This window comes from Haliotis asinina, chromosome 16 (genome assembly GCF_037392515.1).
Source record: "Haliotis asinina isolate JCU_RB_2024 chromosome 16, JCU_Hal_asi_v2, whole genome shotgun sequence".
NCBI classification, from domain to species: Eukaryota; Metazoa; Mollusca; class Gastropoda; order Lepetellida; family Haliotidae; genus Haliotis; species Haliotis asinina.
This window is the reverse complement of record NC_090295.1, coordinates 32,681,913-32,703,622: the sequence shown is the minus strand read 5'-3', so window position 1 is coordinate 32,703,622 and position 21,710 is coordinate 32,681,913. Positions and strand designations below refer to the sequence as shown.

General features: G+C 37.7%; 1 protein-coding gene across 2 annotated transcripts in view; it reads right to left on the bottom strand.

Moving 5' to 3' along the window:
* LOC137267906 (high affinity cGMP-specific 3',5'-cyclic phosphodiesterase 9A-like) overlaps positions 1–15,218 on the bottom strand; it is a 78,683-nt gene extending 63,465 nt beyond the window's left edge. For both annotated transcript variants that reach the window (XM_067802348.1, XM_067802349.1), the window contains exon 1: positions 14,800–15,218. In XM_067802348.1, the coding sequence (XP_067658449.1) occupies positions 14,800–14,887 (88 nt within the window). In that variant the 5' untranslated portion in view covers positions 14,888–15,218. The remainder of the gene's footprint in view (positions 1–14,799) is intronic.
* Between the last annotated feature and the right edge of the window lie 6,492 nt (positions 15,219–21,710).

The window sequence follows — 21,710 nt, the reverse complement described above, 5'->3', positions numbered from 1 at the left end:
TAAACTGAATACCACTAAAATCACATTACACAAGCTGCTTAATTACTTTCACCTGTCATGTATTCATATTGATGTACATGTAAGGCCATACAAAATAATTTCTTGCATTAACAAATTCATTCTGAATTTATGATCACTAATTACAAAAATAATTCTAAATGCTTAAATGTTACGCTAATGATGCAAACAAAATAAAAATACTGATTTCATATAATATCATCTCTTTTGATATTATTCTGAGTTTAAATAAATCAGTAACTTTCAATTGACTTTCATCCATATGTTTTACAGATTTTGATATACATAATCCTTCCGGTTCCAAAGAGACTGGATTCCTGTCACAGGCCAAGGAATGTTTTTTGGGATATATAAATAAGTGTATACACTACACACTGTCATGTGATGCTTGTCTGACGTCATAGCAACGTTTTTACTTGCTTTTGTAAATAAACTAGGGTATGCAAGGAAGTGAAATGGACGAGTGTTGATAGTAGAAGGCACTGAGGGGTGTTTGGTCATAAATAAGCGGGGAGGTCTGGAAGCATGTTCGCCTGAAATTCACACTCAGGACTGCCATCTTTCGATTACCTTCACTTAAAACAAACAGAGCTCGATAGTCCTTCATACAATCTAGCCTTCCTGTTATTAATTCATCAAATGTTTTGCAATAGTTATCAAGCATGCGACAACCACTAATTAAATTAGCCGCTGTAATTAATTATCATCAGCATTCATTTGTGCTTGTAATTATTGTGTATATTTTTTGTAAATTTTGTTTGTATTCACCATGAGGACATTTTTTATACAAAACAGAATTTTTTCCATGATAATAAAGTTAGATCTTATCTTATCTGACAAAGAAACTGATCTGGATGCAAGTGGACACTTTAATATTACCTATATCAATAGAGTATGTCTGTACTCCTAGTACGAATGTACTGGACAATACATGTGTTTTATGTCAGGGTACTCATAACCCTGACCTGTGGAAACACATCTTGTGAACTGGGGCCATCTGTACTTTTTAATGAGTTTCTAATCGTCTAGATCAACAAGTACGACAGCAGGTGGACCAATAAAAACATATACAAATAATGCTTATTAATAGTCTTATGTATTATTAATAAATGAAAAATATAGTCCCTTGGTATTAGTTTCTAAATGCAATTCAAATGTAGATCACAATGCCTTGATTCAGAAGCAGCGACTTTCATGGCATGTAGAAGGAGAATCAAGCTGATGATGTGTGGTTTTGTATAACAAGCAAACAAACGTCAAGACTATATTTTGTATTACATCTGGGGAAAAAAATCCACTAAATCTGGGAAATTTGAGACATATCACTCACTCACCCACCCACTCTCTCACGTCAATTCATCCTAGCCAGGGAACCCTATAATAATGTTACAATCCATGCAACAAATCACATTTCAGAACTGTGAGTTCGGGTTCATAACTGACCTAATTTAACATATGCCTGTAATATAGAACCTCAGAAGCCACCCACATCTGGTAATGCTTGGCAACCTTGTCACGTGTTATAATGCTGCAATAGCCTATTAGGAAACTTAAAACCCACGGCCACCACCATCAGCAGCTTCCAACATCAACAGCAGTGTTGGAGAGAGTCAGAAACCACCCTTGCTTATTTTACCATTCAAGATTCTATCTGTTGTGTACAACACATTAAATCTGCAGTGTAAAAAAACTAATGAAATTTGAAGAATAAAGTCGTATAATAAGAAGGATATTTACGAAAACTGACATTTCATTTTAAGATTAAAATTTTGCTTCAAAGATGATATTTATACTGCACATCTTAGATGTAATCTGTTTCCCAGCAACATAATCTTAACATGACATTTCTTTATAAGAATTACTCTTTTCTGTCCGATTTTCCATCTTCAAACTCCATTTCTATTTGATTCAAGAGGATTAAAGGCACCAGGTCACACAATTTCGACAATATTTTGGCCTATATTCCAGATACAGGAGCATATGCCCTCACGTTAGCTTCCTAATGATACAAAAACAGACATCCTTAGCACTTGCCTAAAATTGATAACTGAAACTGATGTGAACAGATTTTAAAGAAAGAACACTTGCCATATACCGGTATAGAATGTGCACAACATCGAAAATTGTTGTGGTGTTGGTGCTCGCAAAAATCACAAGCTGCACACAGGATATTTGTAAAGCGTGTGTTCGGTTAGAATTGATCTATTGATAAGGTGGTCAACATGCAGACTTGCTTGACGCATGTCACTGGTTTCCAATTACATGGATCAATGTTCATGCTGTTTATCACTGGATTGTCTGGCTCAGCTGGAATACTGCTCAGAGTGCCATAAGACAGAAGAGACTTATAGTATATACTAAGTGAGTGACCGTGTGAGTGAGTATTGTTTTATGTTCCTTTTCACAAGATTCCAGCAATAGCACAGCAGGGCATGCCAGAAATGGGCTTTGCACATTGTACCCAAGAGGAGAATCACACTCCTCTGCATTGAACCATTTAGCTACCCCAATGCCTGCCTCTCTGTAGTATATGAGTACAACGGTGAGCACAATGCAAAACCCTATTTGTTCTCACCTGTGGGTTAGAATTGGTCTCCAGGAAGCTACACTTGTCTTGTAATGAATCTGTGTTAGGTCTCCAGAACCAGTGCCAGCTGTAGTCCCGTCTTTGCCTAATTCACACAAATCCCAGATTTATAACCCTCAACAGACAGAAATATTTACACAGCCCAGCTGAAGAATACACCAGGCAAGCAACTTGTGCGCCATTAAATCGCTGACGTGATCTCTCGAGTCCAGCTCAGGTCCTTGATACACTAGACAAGCACAACAACAAACTTGTTTGCTTTGCCATGCATGGTGGAGATGTAAGTGATTGAATACTTTTTAATGTTCATACAAAGCCTGGGAAATAGCATCCTTGTCAACATCGTAACACCTTGTTTCATGAGCTGTCAATAAATACGTACATTGACAGGAAACAGACTACCGGAAATGAATGTCTGTGTTTAAAAGGCTCTACCATGAAACTGTCAAGCAAGTACACTTTTCAGAGAGCAAATTTTACACCTATGTTTTAGTGTTTCAATTATAATGAGTCTATCAGTCATATCAGTGCTTCATTTACATCTGGTGTTTCAGTTTTGCATCTATGTTCAACACTGTTACATTGTTCCAGTCTTTCAGCCACATCAGTCCTTTAGACATAACTTAGTGTTTCAGTTTTACATCTATGTTGAACACTGTCTCACAGTCCCCCGAACAGCATTATTTTCCTCTCTGCAATGCTAAGACCCCAAATTAAACAATCCCCAGGTTCAGGTTCTGAATCTCCAAATTCACTTGGGCCCCTGTTCCAATCTAAATAGAAGTATTTGTTTCTATCATAAGCTTATTCATTCAGAAACTAAGCATTAGAGTAACAAATGATAAGCCTCTCACTTCCACAGGTGTTTCAGTAGCTAATGAGAACATCCTTCATATATGAAAGTCGCCATCAACATATGCTTGTCATTAGGAAAATACTCTACCCAAGAATATCTCTGTCATGCCAAAACATGCTTGGTCATTCCTAATTGATCAATATTTGTCAAGCGTTATCGTCATTATCATGATTAATTCATGAGACGCCAACACTGAGTACCGCCCTCATCTGCTCAGTATATCACAATCTACATGATATACACCATGATATACTACCTGACAAACAACCTTGAGTGTATTAGCCAAACCGACAGCTCTTCACAAAGAACTTGGAGAGGATTAAAAGGGTATGGCTGCAAATATACAAACATACTATGTTTGATCAACTTCTGTGGCACTGTAAATCTGTCCTTTAACTGAAAGCAAACTCTCAGAAATAAATCCTCAGGTGAACTTGTTTACACCATCTAAATATTTTTTTTTAAATGTCCCTTCTTGGTCGTGTGATGATTTTGCATTTAATTCTCCTGTGATCATGTACATTTGTCTGCACAGTTTTTGCCATTATGGTTGTAATGGGCTAGCCAAGTAGTTAAAGTGTTCGCTCATTATGCCGAAGACCCAGGCTCGATTCCCACATGGGTACAATGTATGATGCCAAATTTCTGATGTCCCCCACCATATTGATGCAATGTTGCTAAAAGCAGTGTAAAACCATACTCGCTCACTCACTATGATAGTCAAGAACAGTCTAAGAAACCTCTGTGACCACAGCTCACAACTTCTTTCTCCAAATGACTTATTGTAACAGAGTGGGGTGGGGGTGTCTAGTGGTTGAAGTGTCCAATCATGATATTGAAGGGCCAGGTTCGATTTCCGACACTGTTCACAATGTGTGATGCCCATGCTGTGGTGTTGCTGGAATATTACTAAAAGCGACACAAAACTATACTCACTCACTCACTCTAATTGTTACCTACTTTGAGCATACACTTTGCATAGACACATGGGTTATAAAAATGATTTTTATCATTATTATCATTAACATTTATGTACAAAAAAATTAGGCAAAAAGCTGTATTCTTTAAGATCAATCAACAGTTCATTGAAATTGAATATTAAGATGTCTGAGCTTGCAGAACAGTATAAATAAATAAAAGAAATCACTTGTGTTTCCTCAAATTCTAATGAAAGCTTACATACAACACACTGACCTTTAAAAGAACCAATATTCCCCAACCAAGTTCTACAGTTCTATAAGTAGACTTTTATGAGGATTGTCCACAGGTGCGGCTGTTGCGGCTATTTGAGAAAACATTTCAAAACCATTGACAACTGGAGTACAATGCCACCAGCGAATGAAGAATCACATGACAATCTACCTGAGCATTAATCCTTTTACTACAGCAAAAATAACAGTGACATTTAAACACGTGGAACCAATTTGGCTACGTTATCAAACTTGTCATCAACATCAGGATTCAGACACCAAGTAGTTCTCTCCCTTTCACTCCATCATTTATTTCAAAATGGCAGCACTTGGTCATAATTGATTTTTGCAGAGATTTCTGCTGAAGTGATTAATTAATAACACCTTTGTAACAGCAACTGTGAGCGTAGGTGTAGTTTACACAGAGGCCCCACATAGGTTTCAGCAGCATTCTCATCACATTAGTGATTCAGTTGAGCTGTAGTTCCAAGAGATAATTACAAACCTTTTTAAGCTTCTTTTTTCAAGAGAATGTCTTTTTGTGGGATTTATAAAACATGACAAAATTTGGAAGCAATGCAAAAATTTGACACTCAGGTTTCTAAATTATTTTCTGCTTGAGTAAGTTAAGACAGATTAGTGCCAGGTTGAAAACATTTCAGTTGTGCCATGTCATCTTCATCAGAAGTTCAAAATGATGCAAGCTTAGATATTTATAGACGAAACATGTGTGAGTGAGTGGTGAAGGTTTTCCACTGCTTGTCGCAATATTCCACTTGGATCAAGGCAGAGGATACCAGAAATGTCACCCATGAGAGGATTCGAAGTGAGGCCTTCAGCGTGACGAGCAAAGGCTCTAACCATCAGGCTACCCTGCCACCTTATGAAACCTTTGGCTCAGCAAATGTAGATTAATGGAATGTGGTTGGCATTTCCCTTATTAGAAAACACCAATGATGAATTATCATGTTTACATGACTATTTCCCTTTTAAGAAATAAGGCAGCAAAACTAACATAAGAAACTTGTCAATATTTCATGTATGTGTAGTGATACATAAAATAGACATACAAACCAAAAATACATCCATTTTTGTCATATCTATTCACAGAGAAAAAAGTCACTCAGACTAGTTACAAAATAATATACTAGAAAAGAGTTTTGTAGAATAGTTAAAACATTGAAAACAATGAGTGAGTGAGTGAGTGAGTGAGTGATTTTTTTTATTCAAGCATGATCACACTAAGCTGTATTTATAGTGAAAATGCTTATAAAGAATTCACAGATATAAGGAACAGTTGCTCATGTCCAGGTCACTGGCTGTATATCAGTCAAAATAAGTTTAGTAAACTGTAGTTACATCTAACCAAAATTGGTGGCACCTTTGAGTTTTGTTATTACTTACTGCACTTCAAACAAAACAAATAAAGAAATAAATTTAAAAAGTTGTAAGTAAACCTGGAGACACCTTGTTTGAGCCATTTAATGGGACTGATCACATCTGGTGCCATCCTCATTTCACTGTCTAAAAACACCTAAAAAGTTTATGAAGCTTTTCACCTCTACACTTATCTTTTACATTTTACATTATTATCTACCATGACATCAAAATATTTACCATGAACTTATAAACCCACTTCTTGATATCATCACACACTATTTGAGAATAATAATTGTAGCATATATTTTACATCTGAGTATACCACTAGTAAACAAACTGACAGCCCTTTCTGGGCATTGTGAGCTCTAGCAAGACTGGACTGCAGATAAGACCTATTCAAGCCTGTGCGAAGTTAAACAAATACAGACTCTATATTTCAATATACAGAATGACAGTGGTCATGCTGAGTGTAAAGATTGCTAAGGCGGTAATCCCCATATTTTGCAGCCTATTGATACGGGATAAAGCCCTGAAAAGTAGTATGAATGAATTACAGGTAACCTTCACAGCTGAGCGGGTGGCTTCCAATTGGGTTGTTCTCCTGGTTCATCCATCCAGTGCCGTAGGTAAAGCCTCAAGTATTTTAACACTTGTAAGCAGCATTGTATAACATTGGTGTGGGTTTGGGACAACTTCTACACCTACCATATTCATTTGAATTACCAGCATGGCTTTAAAACAAATGTTCAAAATGAGACATAAAATCATAAAATTAATGTAACAATAATAGAGAAATGTTTTCGACTCTAAAACTTTAATAACATGAAAATATTCATTAAGTTTATGAAGTCATTAATAAACAAATCCAACAATTGGGGAACAGAAGATTTTTAACATTGTCTCATTAAATACACTCAGGCACCCTTGTGTCAAACATCAATAACTTGATATCGCACTTGTCTTGAAATAACATCTCGGTCCTGGCAAAATCCTTCTTAACTGAAGGCTCATTATTCAAGCCCCTTCAGCTTGAGATTCCAGATATATTTTCATGATCACAACAAGCAGAATTACAGATTCAACTCAACTGAAGTTGTTTCAACACGTTTACACATGGCGCACCATGAATAACAGGGATGCGGGAGTGCAAACTAATCATGGCTAACTGAACTGAAGGAGTCACTTGTTTGTTGTTCAACTAGGATTAATTAAGAAGGAATTAATTAGGAAGTATTCACTCTTATGACTAAACACCACTGATAACCGACTAAAACATACTGAGAATCCAATGAGGGTTTTGTGTAATCACGTGACTAGCATGAGTTTCTAAATGATGTGTGATGATATGACCTGATCGGATGTCTTGAAGTTTGGATAACTCAGTGTTTTTTCTTGGTCCTATGAATATGAAGACAACGGTGCTCAACTCTGCTTAGTAACACTGCCCATGGCATGGCTGAGAAATATAATACCCTGTGTCTGAATTATAACCCCTATACAACATTCAGTCATCCGACTACATAAAGACCCAGATATTAAAACCCTTCTTTCCCAAAACGCTGCATCTAATATGTTTTGTAAGTCTTCAAAAATATTATTTCCTTTTACACATAAGTAAATCCAGGACTAGCAACAGCCTTTCTATTAAAGGCCTGTCTTTTCTGGTGCGAGACACTATCTAGCCCTTGAAATCAAATCATTTTACAGAAAAAAACTGGAGGCTAAATTCTCATAATAAACTATTTAGCAAATTATTTTTAAAACATTTACAAAAACTGACGAGTAGAAGAAATTGAACTACAGTTATATAACTTATAACAAACTAAATTTAGTGGTGCCTTGGTGTTATTCAAAAGGCCAAAGACTATTCATTCAGATAACCAGCATTACTATGGACCAGTCAACCTTTATAGACTTGCTTAGGCTGTGCATGATTTATCTATTTTGATTTGATATGTGATTAGCAACTCGTTTCCACACAGCCAGAACGTAACTTTGACTCCAACTCGAAGAGTTGAAATATGACGAAACATGATTGGTTGGTGCAGGCATAATTACAATATAATAGCTAGCAGACATTGAAAAGTTGACATTTGATTTTACGATACGATAAAGTGTTGATTCTGCGAGAGTTAAATGAAATCTGATGTTTTTACTTGTATGAGGAATCAAGTGTCCAATACCAAAAATTGGATCAAATAAAAGCCCTAGTTCATACATAATAAAAACAATAACAATTGTAACACCTACAAAATAGTCAGCAAGTAAAAAATCATCCATATTATAGTGTGCTTACAAAATATGTAAATGTCAACACTGCCACACAGCATTTTCAAAAGCTGTCCAGAATCGATAGGTATTTAGCGCCAATAAACAAAACTTCACATCATGACAGTACATAAAAAGGTCCTCATGACACAGCAGTCATCTTGTAGAAGCCTAAGCAGACATCTGCAGTGAACTCTACGTAAAGTAACTGAGCACATACCGAGTACAGTACTGTAACAGGGACCAACATTACTTCTTTGACTCTTAAGGTTGTTACTCAATGGATTCACATAAGCTTGAATAACACACCCATTCTATCTAACAATTGCACAGATCAATACTCTCTTCTCTGCCCAAATGAGCTCGTACAACAATGGCGATTTAAAAACTTGACATAGTCTAGAGTCTGCTAGACTAAACCCTCAAACAGTACGTGATTGTGAGATTGAGCCCTAAAAACCAACCTATATAACCCTCATAAGCATTGTAAAGTGTTCAACTTCAATAAGCTAGCCCCGTAAACATGCTAAATAAGCCTTCTTACGAATGACTTAATAGTTTGAAGGATCCGATGTTTAATGTCATTAGTTTGATGGAGAACAATATACAAGTAGTGCATGCATGTGATGCATTATTGATGATTCCACATCTAATGGTTCATCTAGACCTTCTCTCAGACTGATTTTCAATGTCAAAATTGGAAGAATGTCTGCAAAGAACTCCGCAAAAGGAATCTACACATTCCAATTCACCTTGCAGCTATAACGATGTTCTGCCTTGTGGAGACAATTTGCACTTCACAGATAGGACCTAATAACAAGACATGGTTTATACATTATTAATTCAAAGCAATTTCAAATACCCCTAAACATAAGAAAACTGGAACAATATAAAAGAATCAATATTTGGAATACATTTCTTTTTCAAATTGCCTGCAAAGGGCTCTAAATTTGGAAACACAGATAAATCTATCATATGTAATTACTGGTGTTGGGAATCAGAAATCAAATCTACTATCGATTATCGGAGGACTTGTGGTGAAAGATTATCAATTATAATCGAGACATACAGTTTAAAGTAATCACCAATTTTAAGGGGTTTTCCTTGGATTTTTTATTAACATTTTTTATAACTAATGCTGTCATGCAATGAAAATGTAAGCATGCAAGAAAGACACTGGATTTGTAATAAGTGGTTAAAGTTTTACAATGCACAAAGTTTTACACAGCTGAAGGCATGTTTGTTTGTAAATTTTCATAGAATTTAATGCTTAGCTTACTTCATTCAAGTCTGCTGAAACAAAAAAAATTCTGTTTAATCAAAAACATGCTTTTTAGAATCAATTATCATTTCTAATTCTTCTTTCAATCTATTTTTGATTATTTTGAATCATTGGAACAGCACTAGTAATTAACTTTGATAAAATTATGACAAAAAGTATTAAGATGTCCTCATCCTTGGCCCCCAAAATGAACTTCTCATCTATTGATTCTTGACACAATTTTAAACTTAATACTAGTCACTATAGCAGAAAACACTCAGAGCTCCAGATATGTTTTCAACATCAAGAGTACATACACCTTAATTTTCAATACAGGAGTAATGGAAAAACTTAAGAGTTCATCTAGAGTACTAAATGGAATTTCATGGCGTACTTGTGATCTTGTGTTTTGTTTCATATATGCACCACACCATTGCTACTCTTGTGTAAGCATGTCAATAAACAATAAAACAATGCTTTTTCAGATAAATACATCTGTAAATGATTCTAAGAGCATACATCATTGTTGTTCCATATCTGCTACATTTTCTATATTATTTCCTACTGTATTGTGCTTATTTTGTTTTTGAACATACGCTGATACCATCCTTATCTGGAGCTGTGACACTGACGAAAAAGGTTTTAAAACCACTTGTTTCCACACCATTTCCAACCGGGTCTAATAGACTAGTAGCTGTTTAAATAGATACACCAGCTTATCCTCCTTAAAAACCTTTAAAAACCAAAAGGCACCACTTTGGGGTCTGCCACACATATCTGCCAAGTTTTCCTGATTAAGAAGTTTTTGAGTTCTGCTCTGGATATGAAACACACCTCTCACTTTTCAGACTAAGTCTGAAACGATTCCATGGAAAGCAAGAAAATAATAAATCACAAGAACCTGTACATAGCAAAAGGCACCACTATAGGTTCTGATTAATATATCTACCAAGTTTCACAGAAAAATATTGAATGGGTTTTGAGCTCTGCTCCGGAAACGAAGCCCATCCCACGGTTTTGGAAACCCAGAAAATAATAAATCACAAAAACCTGTAAATAGCAAAAGGCACCACTTTGGGGTCTGCAACACATATCTGCCAAGTTTTATTAACAGATATTAAGAAGTTTTCGAGTTCTGCTTCGGAAACAAAACATCTCTCACTTTTGAGGCTAAGTCCGAAACGTTTCCATGGAAACCGAGAAAATAATATATCACAAAAACCTGTGCATAGCAAAAGGCACCACTTTAGGTTCCGACTGATATATCTACCAAGTTTTGTAGAAAAATATTGAACGTTGTTTTAGTTCTGCTCGAGAAACAAAGCCCACAAAACCATTAGACTAACACCAAAATGTTCCTTGGAAAAACAACAAAAATATAAATGCCAAAAATCTGTCAATAGCAAAAGGCATAACCATAGGCTGAGATTACTATATCTATCAAGTTTGGTCTAAAAACATTGAACAGTTTCTGAGTTATGCTGAGGAAACAAAATGATTACAGACGGACGGACAGACAGACGAGGCGTCGACTATATCCCCTAGCATTACATGCCGGGGGGATAATAAATAAAATAAAACAGAACAAAACGTGCAAGTATCATAAATATACAGAAAAACCATATGTTCACCAGCAGCAACCCCTTCAGACAATAATGGGCTATGTATCTATACAACCATTTGTGCAATATGAATCTACAGGAATCTGTAGCATCTCGACAGATGAAGATGTCAGAAATGAAACAATCCTTTTAATTCGAAATCCCATCTTGCGAAAAAAACTCAATCATTTCCATAAGGAACTGTCAAGTCTACACATCCTCAATACACTCCATAAAGCCGTCTTTGAACTAAATTGCTGCCTGTCTCAGAATAGAAGTTGCCATTGTTCCAAACAGTCTGAGCACAAATGTCCTATGTCAATGCTAAGGTATGTAAACAACATTCACCTTAGCGCTAAAATTGCTTTGTTTAGCAATCAGGATTTAAGACAGTTTACGCATTAAGATCGCTTTGTAAATGGCACTGACAAAAGTCAAATAAATGTTTGATTAATTCACATTCAAAAGTAGATTAAATAGGGTTTTACCTAAAATCCAGGATTTTTTCCCAATCACAAGTTGGATACAGTTCCTGTTGCTCTGATCAATTCAATGTGAGACTCCAAGCAGGTGATAAACGTCCCTCGCGATTCATCCTTGTACGTCATATAACATGGTAATGTGACATGGAAGCACGTACCTGAGAAGGTGATTAATTATACAAGCCTATGCTTCCAAAACTGACGTTAAACTCAACATATTTCTGTCCATTAATACTGCATTCTTTGGTAACACTACAAAAAATTCAGAGACTGAAAGTTGTCAGGCCTACTCAAGCATGTTGTCCACACACATTATGACTTTCATTAAGACTGATGACTTTAGTGTACATGGGAGTCATTTTTATAAATTATTTGGTGCACATTTTTTTCCTAATTTCCTCAAGAAACTTCATGTCAACACACAGTGTGGGTGATTTGGGGTGGAATAAGGACATGAATATGGTATCAAATCAATCAATATCCACAGAATATTTTTTTGTTGCAAATACTTTGAACACTGTTTCATTTTTATTTGTTTAATTCATCAGTCCTTGATGAGTGAAAGTCCAAAGTGGAAATTATTTTTTTTTTGTGATTTTAAGCCTCAGTTGGCAAAGTGACATGATTGCAGCCTGTAAATATTCAGATCAGGTACTCCAGTGATAGCGCCCAGCAATGACATGCAGGGTACAATGATGACATAGAATCAAACAGACCACTTAAGCTGAGCACACATCCAATCCGACTAAATCACCTCTTATGGTAAGTGAAAGTTTCCAAGTACCTTTTATAAGATGAAATATCACAGGGTCGGAGGAGACAAAAAGCGTAAGACATTTGCCCATATTTGCCATAAACTTAAAACAATCAACAAAAAGAACTTATAACAAATATTGATTGAAATATTCAGACATTGTACTACATATTTAGGAAAAAATTCTGCCCATAACCCCAATTTTGGTATAATTCTATGCCTAAGAATAGATGTATTTCACAGAAATACTACCCTAATCCTGACCCTGATCTTAATAAAATCCTATATCTAAACCTAAACCCTAGAAATAATCATAAGAAAAAGAGTACATTTCAAGTGGGGATTGGGTGTAACTCTTACTCATATTTTTGTCTTTTCAATCCACCAATCGAACTAGTAAGCAATAATCTCTTATAACAATAACACAAATACTACGTTACCTTAAATATGTTCCCAGCTTTGCTGTAACCCACAAGCCATTAAGCCTGGTAGACAGCTTGCGGTCAGCTAATGGTCACCATAATGTCTAGAGCAGTGTCACAACTAGGTAACATCTCTTCAGCTGGAGGCCAGCACTTGTGGTGGACATTAAGGTGGCTTCAAGTAACAATTAACATCCAGTGGCTCACCACTACAAATCTGTACCTGCACATACCATATTTTCTCCAATAAATGCACACCTGTGTTTACCTGTAATTAGTATCGTCTGTCTGATATAATGTAACCTATGCATCCTTAATTTTTGACAAATTCTTAACTTTTGTTAAACTGTTTAAAAATATGTGCAAGTAGATAACGTCATGGGCCAAAAAATGCATGCAACTATATCTGATGAAACATGCAAAAAGGTATCATTTGATGGTGAAGTATCATTTACTATCAAACATGGATATCAAAAGTGTTAGCGATGTTTAGGCAACTGTTTTCAGCATTTGAAATTTTGACAGTGTACGTAAGTTGTTGGTCACATTGTATTTTCAAGGGGTATTTTCTTTAGCCTGGCAGTGTTTATATCTACATAATACATATGTTGCAAACGACATAACATTATCAAAATTAGACCAGACCCATTTTGTCTCTGTTGTAAATTTACATTTTTTACCAATAGAAACAGTAGGCTTTTAATTTTGGAGCAAGGAAATTTATTTCTATTTTTTTTTTTCTCACTGGCAGATCCATAAAAAACAAACCCATGTGTATGTATAAAAGAACAAAAGGTATGTGAAATGCTCATCAAAGTAGAAGAAACAAGATCCGCTAGAAACATCCATTCACATCACATTCACAGCCATTTTGTCCACCCAATCTCTATCCAATACTCTTCCCAAAATAACTTTCATTAGCATTTTGTTATCTCAAATGTTGTTAGTCAATCAAAGGACACATGCATTAAAGATAACTTAATGATCTACTTTAAATAGACTGTGATATTGCAGGGTAATGATAACAGCCGTGCAAAACTATCCTGGATCAGAATACTGTGGATCAGAACACGATAGACAGGTCTCTCTCTCTCTCTCTCTCTCTCTCCAACATATAAACCGTGACTAAATTTTCCCTATGTTCATTATATAACATCACAACCTATATCTCCTGTCCAATACAAAAACATAAAAGGCTCATCATCTGATCGTTTTGATAACACCACCATACCACCAATAGGCAAAAGTTTATGGCTGGGCTGTCAGCCATTTCAAGCAAGTCAATTAATGTCGCTCACAAATGTAATTGACAACTTGTTAGGTAACACCTGGTGCTGGTAAAAGTGACAACCCCATAGAGGAACGCCGACAAATGACAGTTCAAACATCGAAATTTGGCGGATATACCTTGAATTAATTCTTAATAACCCTTTGCCGGGTTAAAAAAGACACAAACACGTGTCTTGTTCATGGAACCTCAACACACGGAAAATAACATCAGCTATTTTGCAAGCTGATAATACGAACACCTGTCATTGTCTGACGGATCGAACACGCATATGCGAGAAGAAATTTATTCAGTAAGGAGAACTAATTGTCGCTTTCATCGTAACTCATTTCATACCCACGTAAATGCTAATTTAGACATAGGATATCTCTACTATGAAGGAATTCCGTGTCAAACAAACCCTTTAAACCATAACTTTCTGAAGTCAATTCCAGCGAATCGGAGTTTACCGAGCTCTTTTTTTCTCATTCAGATGTGTGTCCCTACGTGTCTCGTTATAAAGCGTCATGGCACTTTGACAGCGTAAATCCTATACAGTTTGTCATAAACTTAAAGGACCCCACATTTCTTAAGCACCGACAACGAAACGTTAGACGTGTACATCTTCTATTTAAGTGGGTTACGTTGAACACTCGCAGGGCACTTGGTTGAGCACAGAACTGCTCAGCGCTTCGTGGTCAGAACAGACTTACCTCGCATATCTTCTGTGTCATCGTTCTCGCGGAATTCTGTTTGTTCATTTCGTCCGTCAACCACAAAATAAACAATTTTGGTCGTCATACTTCGACTCGAATCCTCTTATCGGCCTATGTTGTAAGCCACATGACACAAGCCCACTGACGATCGCTAGCACATGGTATATGCTGAACTGGATTTCCGCGTTCTGTCAAACTCCTTTGTGTTAAAATACCGACATAATTTGGATGTATATCCTCGTTGTCATATCCAGCGTCAAACTGCTACCCACTACACATCTGCATAGAAACCCAGGCTTGGTAGGAACATTAATGTGTCCGCGTTGAACTGCGAATCGCTCATGACAGTCCACTAAAGCATTCTATCGCTGGCAGGGAATTTTTGCCCTGGTCGAGCGACTGTTATCACGTGGTATGCCGTATTTCGCTTCACGCATGAAACCCCACGAGCGTTCAACGGATCTCGTGCAGTAAGCCACACACTTACCCTAGTTTCCGCGTCAAATAGGGAAGGCGCGAGCCGCTCGTAAACATTATGAAATTGTTAGTCCATAGTCAAGAATCTCAAGTCAACGCATGTTAAAACAGTGGCTAACAGTTCAGCATTGCTTGGCAACGAAAGTATTGCAATCAGGGAAGGTTGCTTTCACATTCTGAACGTACTGGGACAACAAATAGCTGTCTAAATACCCGAACCTCGATCGAACTATAAGTATCATTTATAACGATAAATTTAAATTTCATTAATACAATTTCTCAAAAATGTTTTAAAATATTTTAACGACGTTTCTTACCGAAGCAATGTTATTAAAAAAATAATTCAAAGAGCTAATTGATGTAATAGGACATAATAAGGCGAAAGTGATCTTTTCAGCTGTACTTTTTTCTCAGGTCAAATTAAAAATACGATGGATTTGGATTTTTTAAGGCAGTGTCGACTCTACCAAACGCTGGTTAAAATCGTCCTCAATAATCTACGCTTCCCAGTGGCGACTAGACTTTGAGTTGTCGATATCTTGGTTACAATATTCCCAGTGAAGCGTTGGTAATTATATCAACCACTGGTTTGCCTGGCCCGGGCTAGTGATATAGGTCACCGTTACACGGGCTATCGGTTCGGGCAATATGGTATAAAACGAGAAACAGGCACACCTTTGTGTCTGGTCATTTCCTTGACTGAGTGAGTGAATGATTTTTTTACCCAACACTCAGCAATATTCCAGCTGTATGGCGGCGGTCTGTAAATAATCAAGTCTGGACCAGACAATCCAGAGATCAACAGCATTCAACAGCATGGGCATCGATCTGCGCAACTGGAAACCGATGACGTGTGTCACCAAGTCAGCAAACCTGAAAACCCGATCCCTTTAGTCGCCTCTTATGACAAGCAGTGGCTTACCGAGGGCCAATATTTCGACCCGGAACTTCACGGGTCTCATTGACTGAATGAGGATGGCTTTACGCAACGTTTCATAACATTCCAGCGGGGAACACCACAAATGGGCTTTACACATTGTCTCAACATTTAACTAGTACCCTACCTCACTCACCGTTCCTGTCGGGAAAAGATTAACTGGTGTTATCCGTTTGAAATGAAATATCCCAAGGCTGGTGTATCTACTTTCTGTTAGTCTGTCAAAGAGACCCCCGAGGCAAATATATTCATGAAAGCCCAAGCAAGTCTAGAAAATGTGGCCAGTCAAGATTTCCACAGCTTCAGAAAGGTTTGAAACGCCGTCATATAATTGGACACTTGCTGAGCGCTAAACATATTTCCCGTTCATTAAAAATGTATACTGACGGGCAAAGGATGGGTAAACGTGAAAATGTTACTTGATCCCAAATCTAAAACATCATCTAAACGTTACTATAGACTGACACAATCACCGAAATAGTGCAAACTGCAGTTTTAAAACATACCTGTATGAAACACATCACCTTATCAAATTTTGTTCTGTTTTTTTTTTGTTTTTTTTTTGTTTTTTTTTTCTATTTCAAACCACCACCAAATAGACCTATTTTTGTTGATTGGAAGTGCTTTATAATACTTGAACGCGATTTCATTCTAATACAGTAGAACACGCCTTAAATATCACGTGTATAATGTTTTTAAATCGTTGGTCTGGCCTACTCCCGACTTGTTTTCACGTTTTTATTACCGTTCTGATTTTAAGAGAATTTAAAGTGGACTTGAATCCGTTTCCTTTTGGAAAGCATTTACGATAAAATTGTATTCATAAATCAATGAAAGTAATACAACATTTGAAAGTCCCCTGACGCGAAATGTGACGTGTATTTCTGTTTCCTTTGAACAAGCTCTATCGCCATGTCAAGCTAATTCCACGGCATTTCGCATTCATGGTGTATTGACGCCATCTTTGAGATCAAAGGGAAGGTACAACCGTATGTACATTCGGCGAGAACTTTGTATTCAAAGCGTTTTCAATCAGTTTCTTTTTTCCACTGTATTGCTGAGTGAAAGATTGTTTCACTACGCACGTCAGATATCACTGCAGTCTCTAAATAGTCGAGTGAAGCGTTACGATTTTTGTGTTCAGAGTCCTTTTAGTTTCTTGTTGTCATCGTTTTGCTAGGACGTGTGTGAGTGAGTGAGCATGTCTCTACGCCGCTTTTAGCAACATTCCAGAGACACCAGAAATGGGTTTCACACATAGTACCCATGTGAGGAATCGAACCCGTGTCTTCGGCGTGACGAGCGAACGCTTTTCCCACTAGGCTACCCCCACCGTGCCCTCGAGAACGTCATTCAATGCATGTTTTCCCCCGCACGTCTGTTATGATATCACGACACCTTCTAAACAGTGAAGCTTTGTCATCATCATCATCATCATCATCATCATCACCACAATATCGCTTATCCGCTTATTCAAAACCATGCCACTTTCCAGTGAAATTCAGAGGGAAGCGTCAATCGATATGTAACCGTCAACGTCAAGGAAAGAGTCTTTCAATTTAAATCGATTTATTTTCAACCCAGCTGTCTTCCCGGTTGAAGTGTTCAGGTGAAGCACAACAGGTATTGTAAATCTCGAATCAATGTCTCCTTTCATCTTGTTTTCAAGGAACTGAAAAGGACAAGATTGAGAACATATGTTTTTTCTGTCGACGTTAGTGATGAATATTAATGGATGGTTTGTAGAGTCTTACTTTACGCTCGTCCTCTCCTCACCCTGGTAACACATGGTCGATTCTGTAGTGTTGACTCGGTCAGCTATTTAGTGATACACTTGTATACAAATTATGAGAATCTGTTGAGTCCGGAACCCGAGCCAGCCAAACCAGATTAGATTCTGTTTCCGGATTGAAGTGAATTCTACGAGTGATTTCTTTGACTTTGCCCCTGTCATGGGTGACTCATAAAGTCTCTATAAATTTGCACAGAGACTTAAGATCATATATTTTCTTCTTTTTCAAAATGTACGTTACGTTTGGGCATGAATTCCTGGCCCAAAATCACATGCAGCAACAACATCGTGACTTATACCATCAGGTATGATACTGCCCGTGAAGATCCAGTGTAGAATATATCTTCAGCAACCCATATTTGCCACAAAAGGCGAATTTGCCTATCGTATGAGGCGACTATCGCGATCGAGTGGTCAGGTTCGCTGACAAGCACTGAAGTTCACCCACAAGTTCCTATATTTCTAGTCGTGGCATAAAGGAATCAATGCATCTTCGGGTTTTCTTAACAGTAAACAAACAGCTGTATGTACAGCAGATCCCGTGACATGTCATTGAGAGTCGTAGGAGGAAAGCACAGGACATGAGTTAGAACACATTCCATTGCAATCAACACACCATGTTGTTATCTACGTCATGACACATCGGTCTATCTGGCCAGGGCGGCGACAAAAAGAAAAGAAAAAACAAAACAAAACAAAACAAATCAGAACGGAAAAAGACATGGCCGATAGGAGAAACGTTTCCACGTGGAGATAAATTTCAAGATGTTTAACTTTTCAAAGATATGCCTTCTACCGGAAACAGACAAACATCGCGATGGTATGAAAGAACACTGCAATTTGTTACAAGTATGGCTACAATAAAAAGTATATCCTATTTTTAAAGAACAACAGCGTTTCCCTGTGTGAGAACAAGTCACAGTTTGCCAGGAGTTTATAAACCTCGTGTCTTCAGGTCTACCAGAAATATCAGAACGTCGATAGTTCACACGTAGGAACTTTGAATGGCTAAACTTTGCTAACTGTCAGTGGTAAACTGACAATCTCTTTCAAGTCTATAAGAGGCTTGTCTACAATATATACTGAGAAATGCCATGTTATTTCACCATGATTGGTTAAGTGATTCGGATATAGTCAGGATATCAGTTTCGGGTTTGTCTGGTCCAGAGTCTGTGACACAGCTGGAATTTACCAAATGTACAAACAATATCATGCAGCTGTAATACTGCTGCAATAAATACATGCCTAAGACACAGCCACAATTGTACAATAGAATCTGGTTTGAGCAGAAACAAATTCAGATAATATGTCCCCCAATGGCCATGCTGTGAAAGACAGAGCAGTATCAGACGAGACACGTGCCCGGATGTAGACATCTAGGGTGAGTGGTGAGTGCACGGCCGAAGTTTGTCTGTCGTGATATGTGTACTACACAAATGCTACACACCCACACGAATCCCAAGGTATTACAATTAATTCAAAATGATTAAGTAAAACGGGCTGAATACTTCAGGGTTCTTGGATTAAGTTACAGTTTATGTGTCCAACGAAGGAATGGCTACCACCCGACTTCCTGTTTCGAGTGGACATCGCATATCTATGATATTACACATAGCAGTTCAAGCTTGCGTGCTTGTGTGCTTGCGTGCGTGCGTTTTCGTGCTGATAGACACGAATGCGTGTGTTTAGAGGCGCGCATAAGTACGATAACACGCTTGCGTCAATGTGTTTGTGTTCGTGTTTCATGTGTGTTCGTGCGTGAAAAACATGAAAACTAATTAGAGCTATGCACTAATCTGGGGAGATTATCATAATCAATTGAGACCAAATCGACAATCTTTGTGGAGTCAGAGTTAATTATGCGGAGACTGCCCTCAAAGCAAACCTGTTTTTTTTCATTGAATCAGTCGGGTTGGAAAGGGTTAACACTACTGTTCAGTGAGCGAACCCGGGTCTTCAGCGTGACTAACGGAGGTTTTAACCTCATGGCTACCCCAACGACCTCACGACTGATTAATCCTGAAACACAACATTTAGACGATTTTCTATAATTTATATATGATTCGAACAGATTCAGTACCATAATGTGCCCATAGTGATAATACACTATCTCTACTCCGCTATTTGACGTTATAAGTGTATGGAGTGAGTGAATATGGTTTTATGCCGCTACTAGGGATATTCCTGCTTTATCATGACGGGGGAGAAAAGAATTTAGCTTCACACATTGCACCCATGAGCTAGGTTTAGGGAATCCCTCCTGCATGCAAGGATTATACCGGTTCCATACTGTCAACTGACAACCATGAGACCATTCGGAAAGGCATGTATCGTTACTTGTAACCGGAAGTGCTAAACAACGTAAGGTCTCGCAAAGTGCCTTGACCTACTTACCTGATCCCATGGAATCTTTGTCAGTATTTACACAGTCTGAAACTGGTAGGTCTCCATTTCTGACATTTAACGCAATGTTTCATACAATTTGTCATTGGCACACTTCTCTTCCAACCTTCTATCTATCAAATAAAGTAGAAACTGCGGTGTGAAAAGCGTTTTCTCGTCACGTTGAAAACCAGGGTTCTATTCCCCAAATGAGTACAATGTGTGAAGCCCATTTCTGGTGTCTATCTCCGTGATATTGCTGGAACATTGCTAAAAGCGACGAAAATGTAAACTCACTCACTTATTCACTCGGTCACCGGAAACATAAGAAGTGCAACCAGGTGATAGTATAGTTGACAGGTTAATTTCCAGTGGAAAAGGTAATTCAATAATTTGTACCAGAGATCGATAGTACCAAATACATTTCTAAGAACTCCTATTTGATTTGATTAATGACAGGAACAAATATAAGAACAGGAACATGTTTACACCTGCATGCTGTCTTGTTGAAGTGTTCGTTGCATCCATTTAACATACATCACCATCGCTTGTGTCACTGACAACATATGGCGACTTTGATCTAGCCGCCAACCGTGGTATAATTATGTGCTATATGTATCCTAAAGGATCACTTTGAGACCAGAGAGATACAAAGCCACCCCGTCGGAATTAATTCACTTCACGATAACGATACAAAAAGTCCCTTGTTTTAGAAGTTTAGTATTTGTGTGTCCAAAGCCACAAACAATTTAAATTGTCGTATTTAAGCGTCGTTTGTGTCAGTCATATGTGTCTTATCCAGGTAGTTAAGAAAGGAAGTCGAATCATCTAAGAAGCTGACATGTGATTGGTACGAGAACCTCGCGAACTTTTGATTCAGAATAGAGGTCAAAGGGCGTTTATGCTTTATATGGGCGTAGTGCTGTCACCAGACTTGAAATAAATATTGGTAAAATTTGAAATGTTGTTTTGGGTACCATCATTTATATGAGCTAGGCGCTCCGTTGACAAGCGTACATTCAAGAACAAAATTGAGCGACCGACTTTACTAGACCGGACTAAGTGAACAACCTTGCTTGGCTGTCACAGCTGTGGACGGTCGTAATAGATGGCTAAACTAGGGATGGGTATTTCGGAAATATGCTACTCCTGTGTAGATCATCGGTTCCCTCCTGTCATCTGAGAGCAATGAGGCCATTCGGAAAGGTATGTGTCGTCTCGCGAAGTGCCGTGGCCTACTTACCCAAGTGGACGAGCATTCAGTCGAGTTGCGTCCCCTCCACATGTCAGGATATCCCGTGATGCGAGAATCATGGGCTT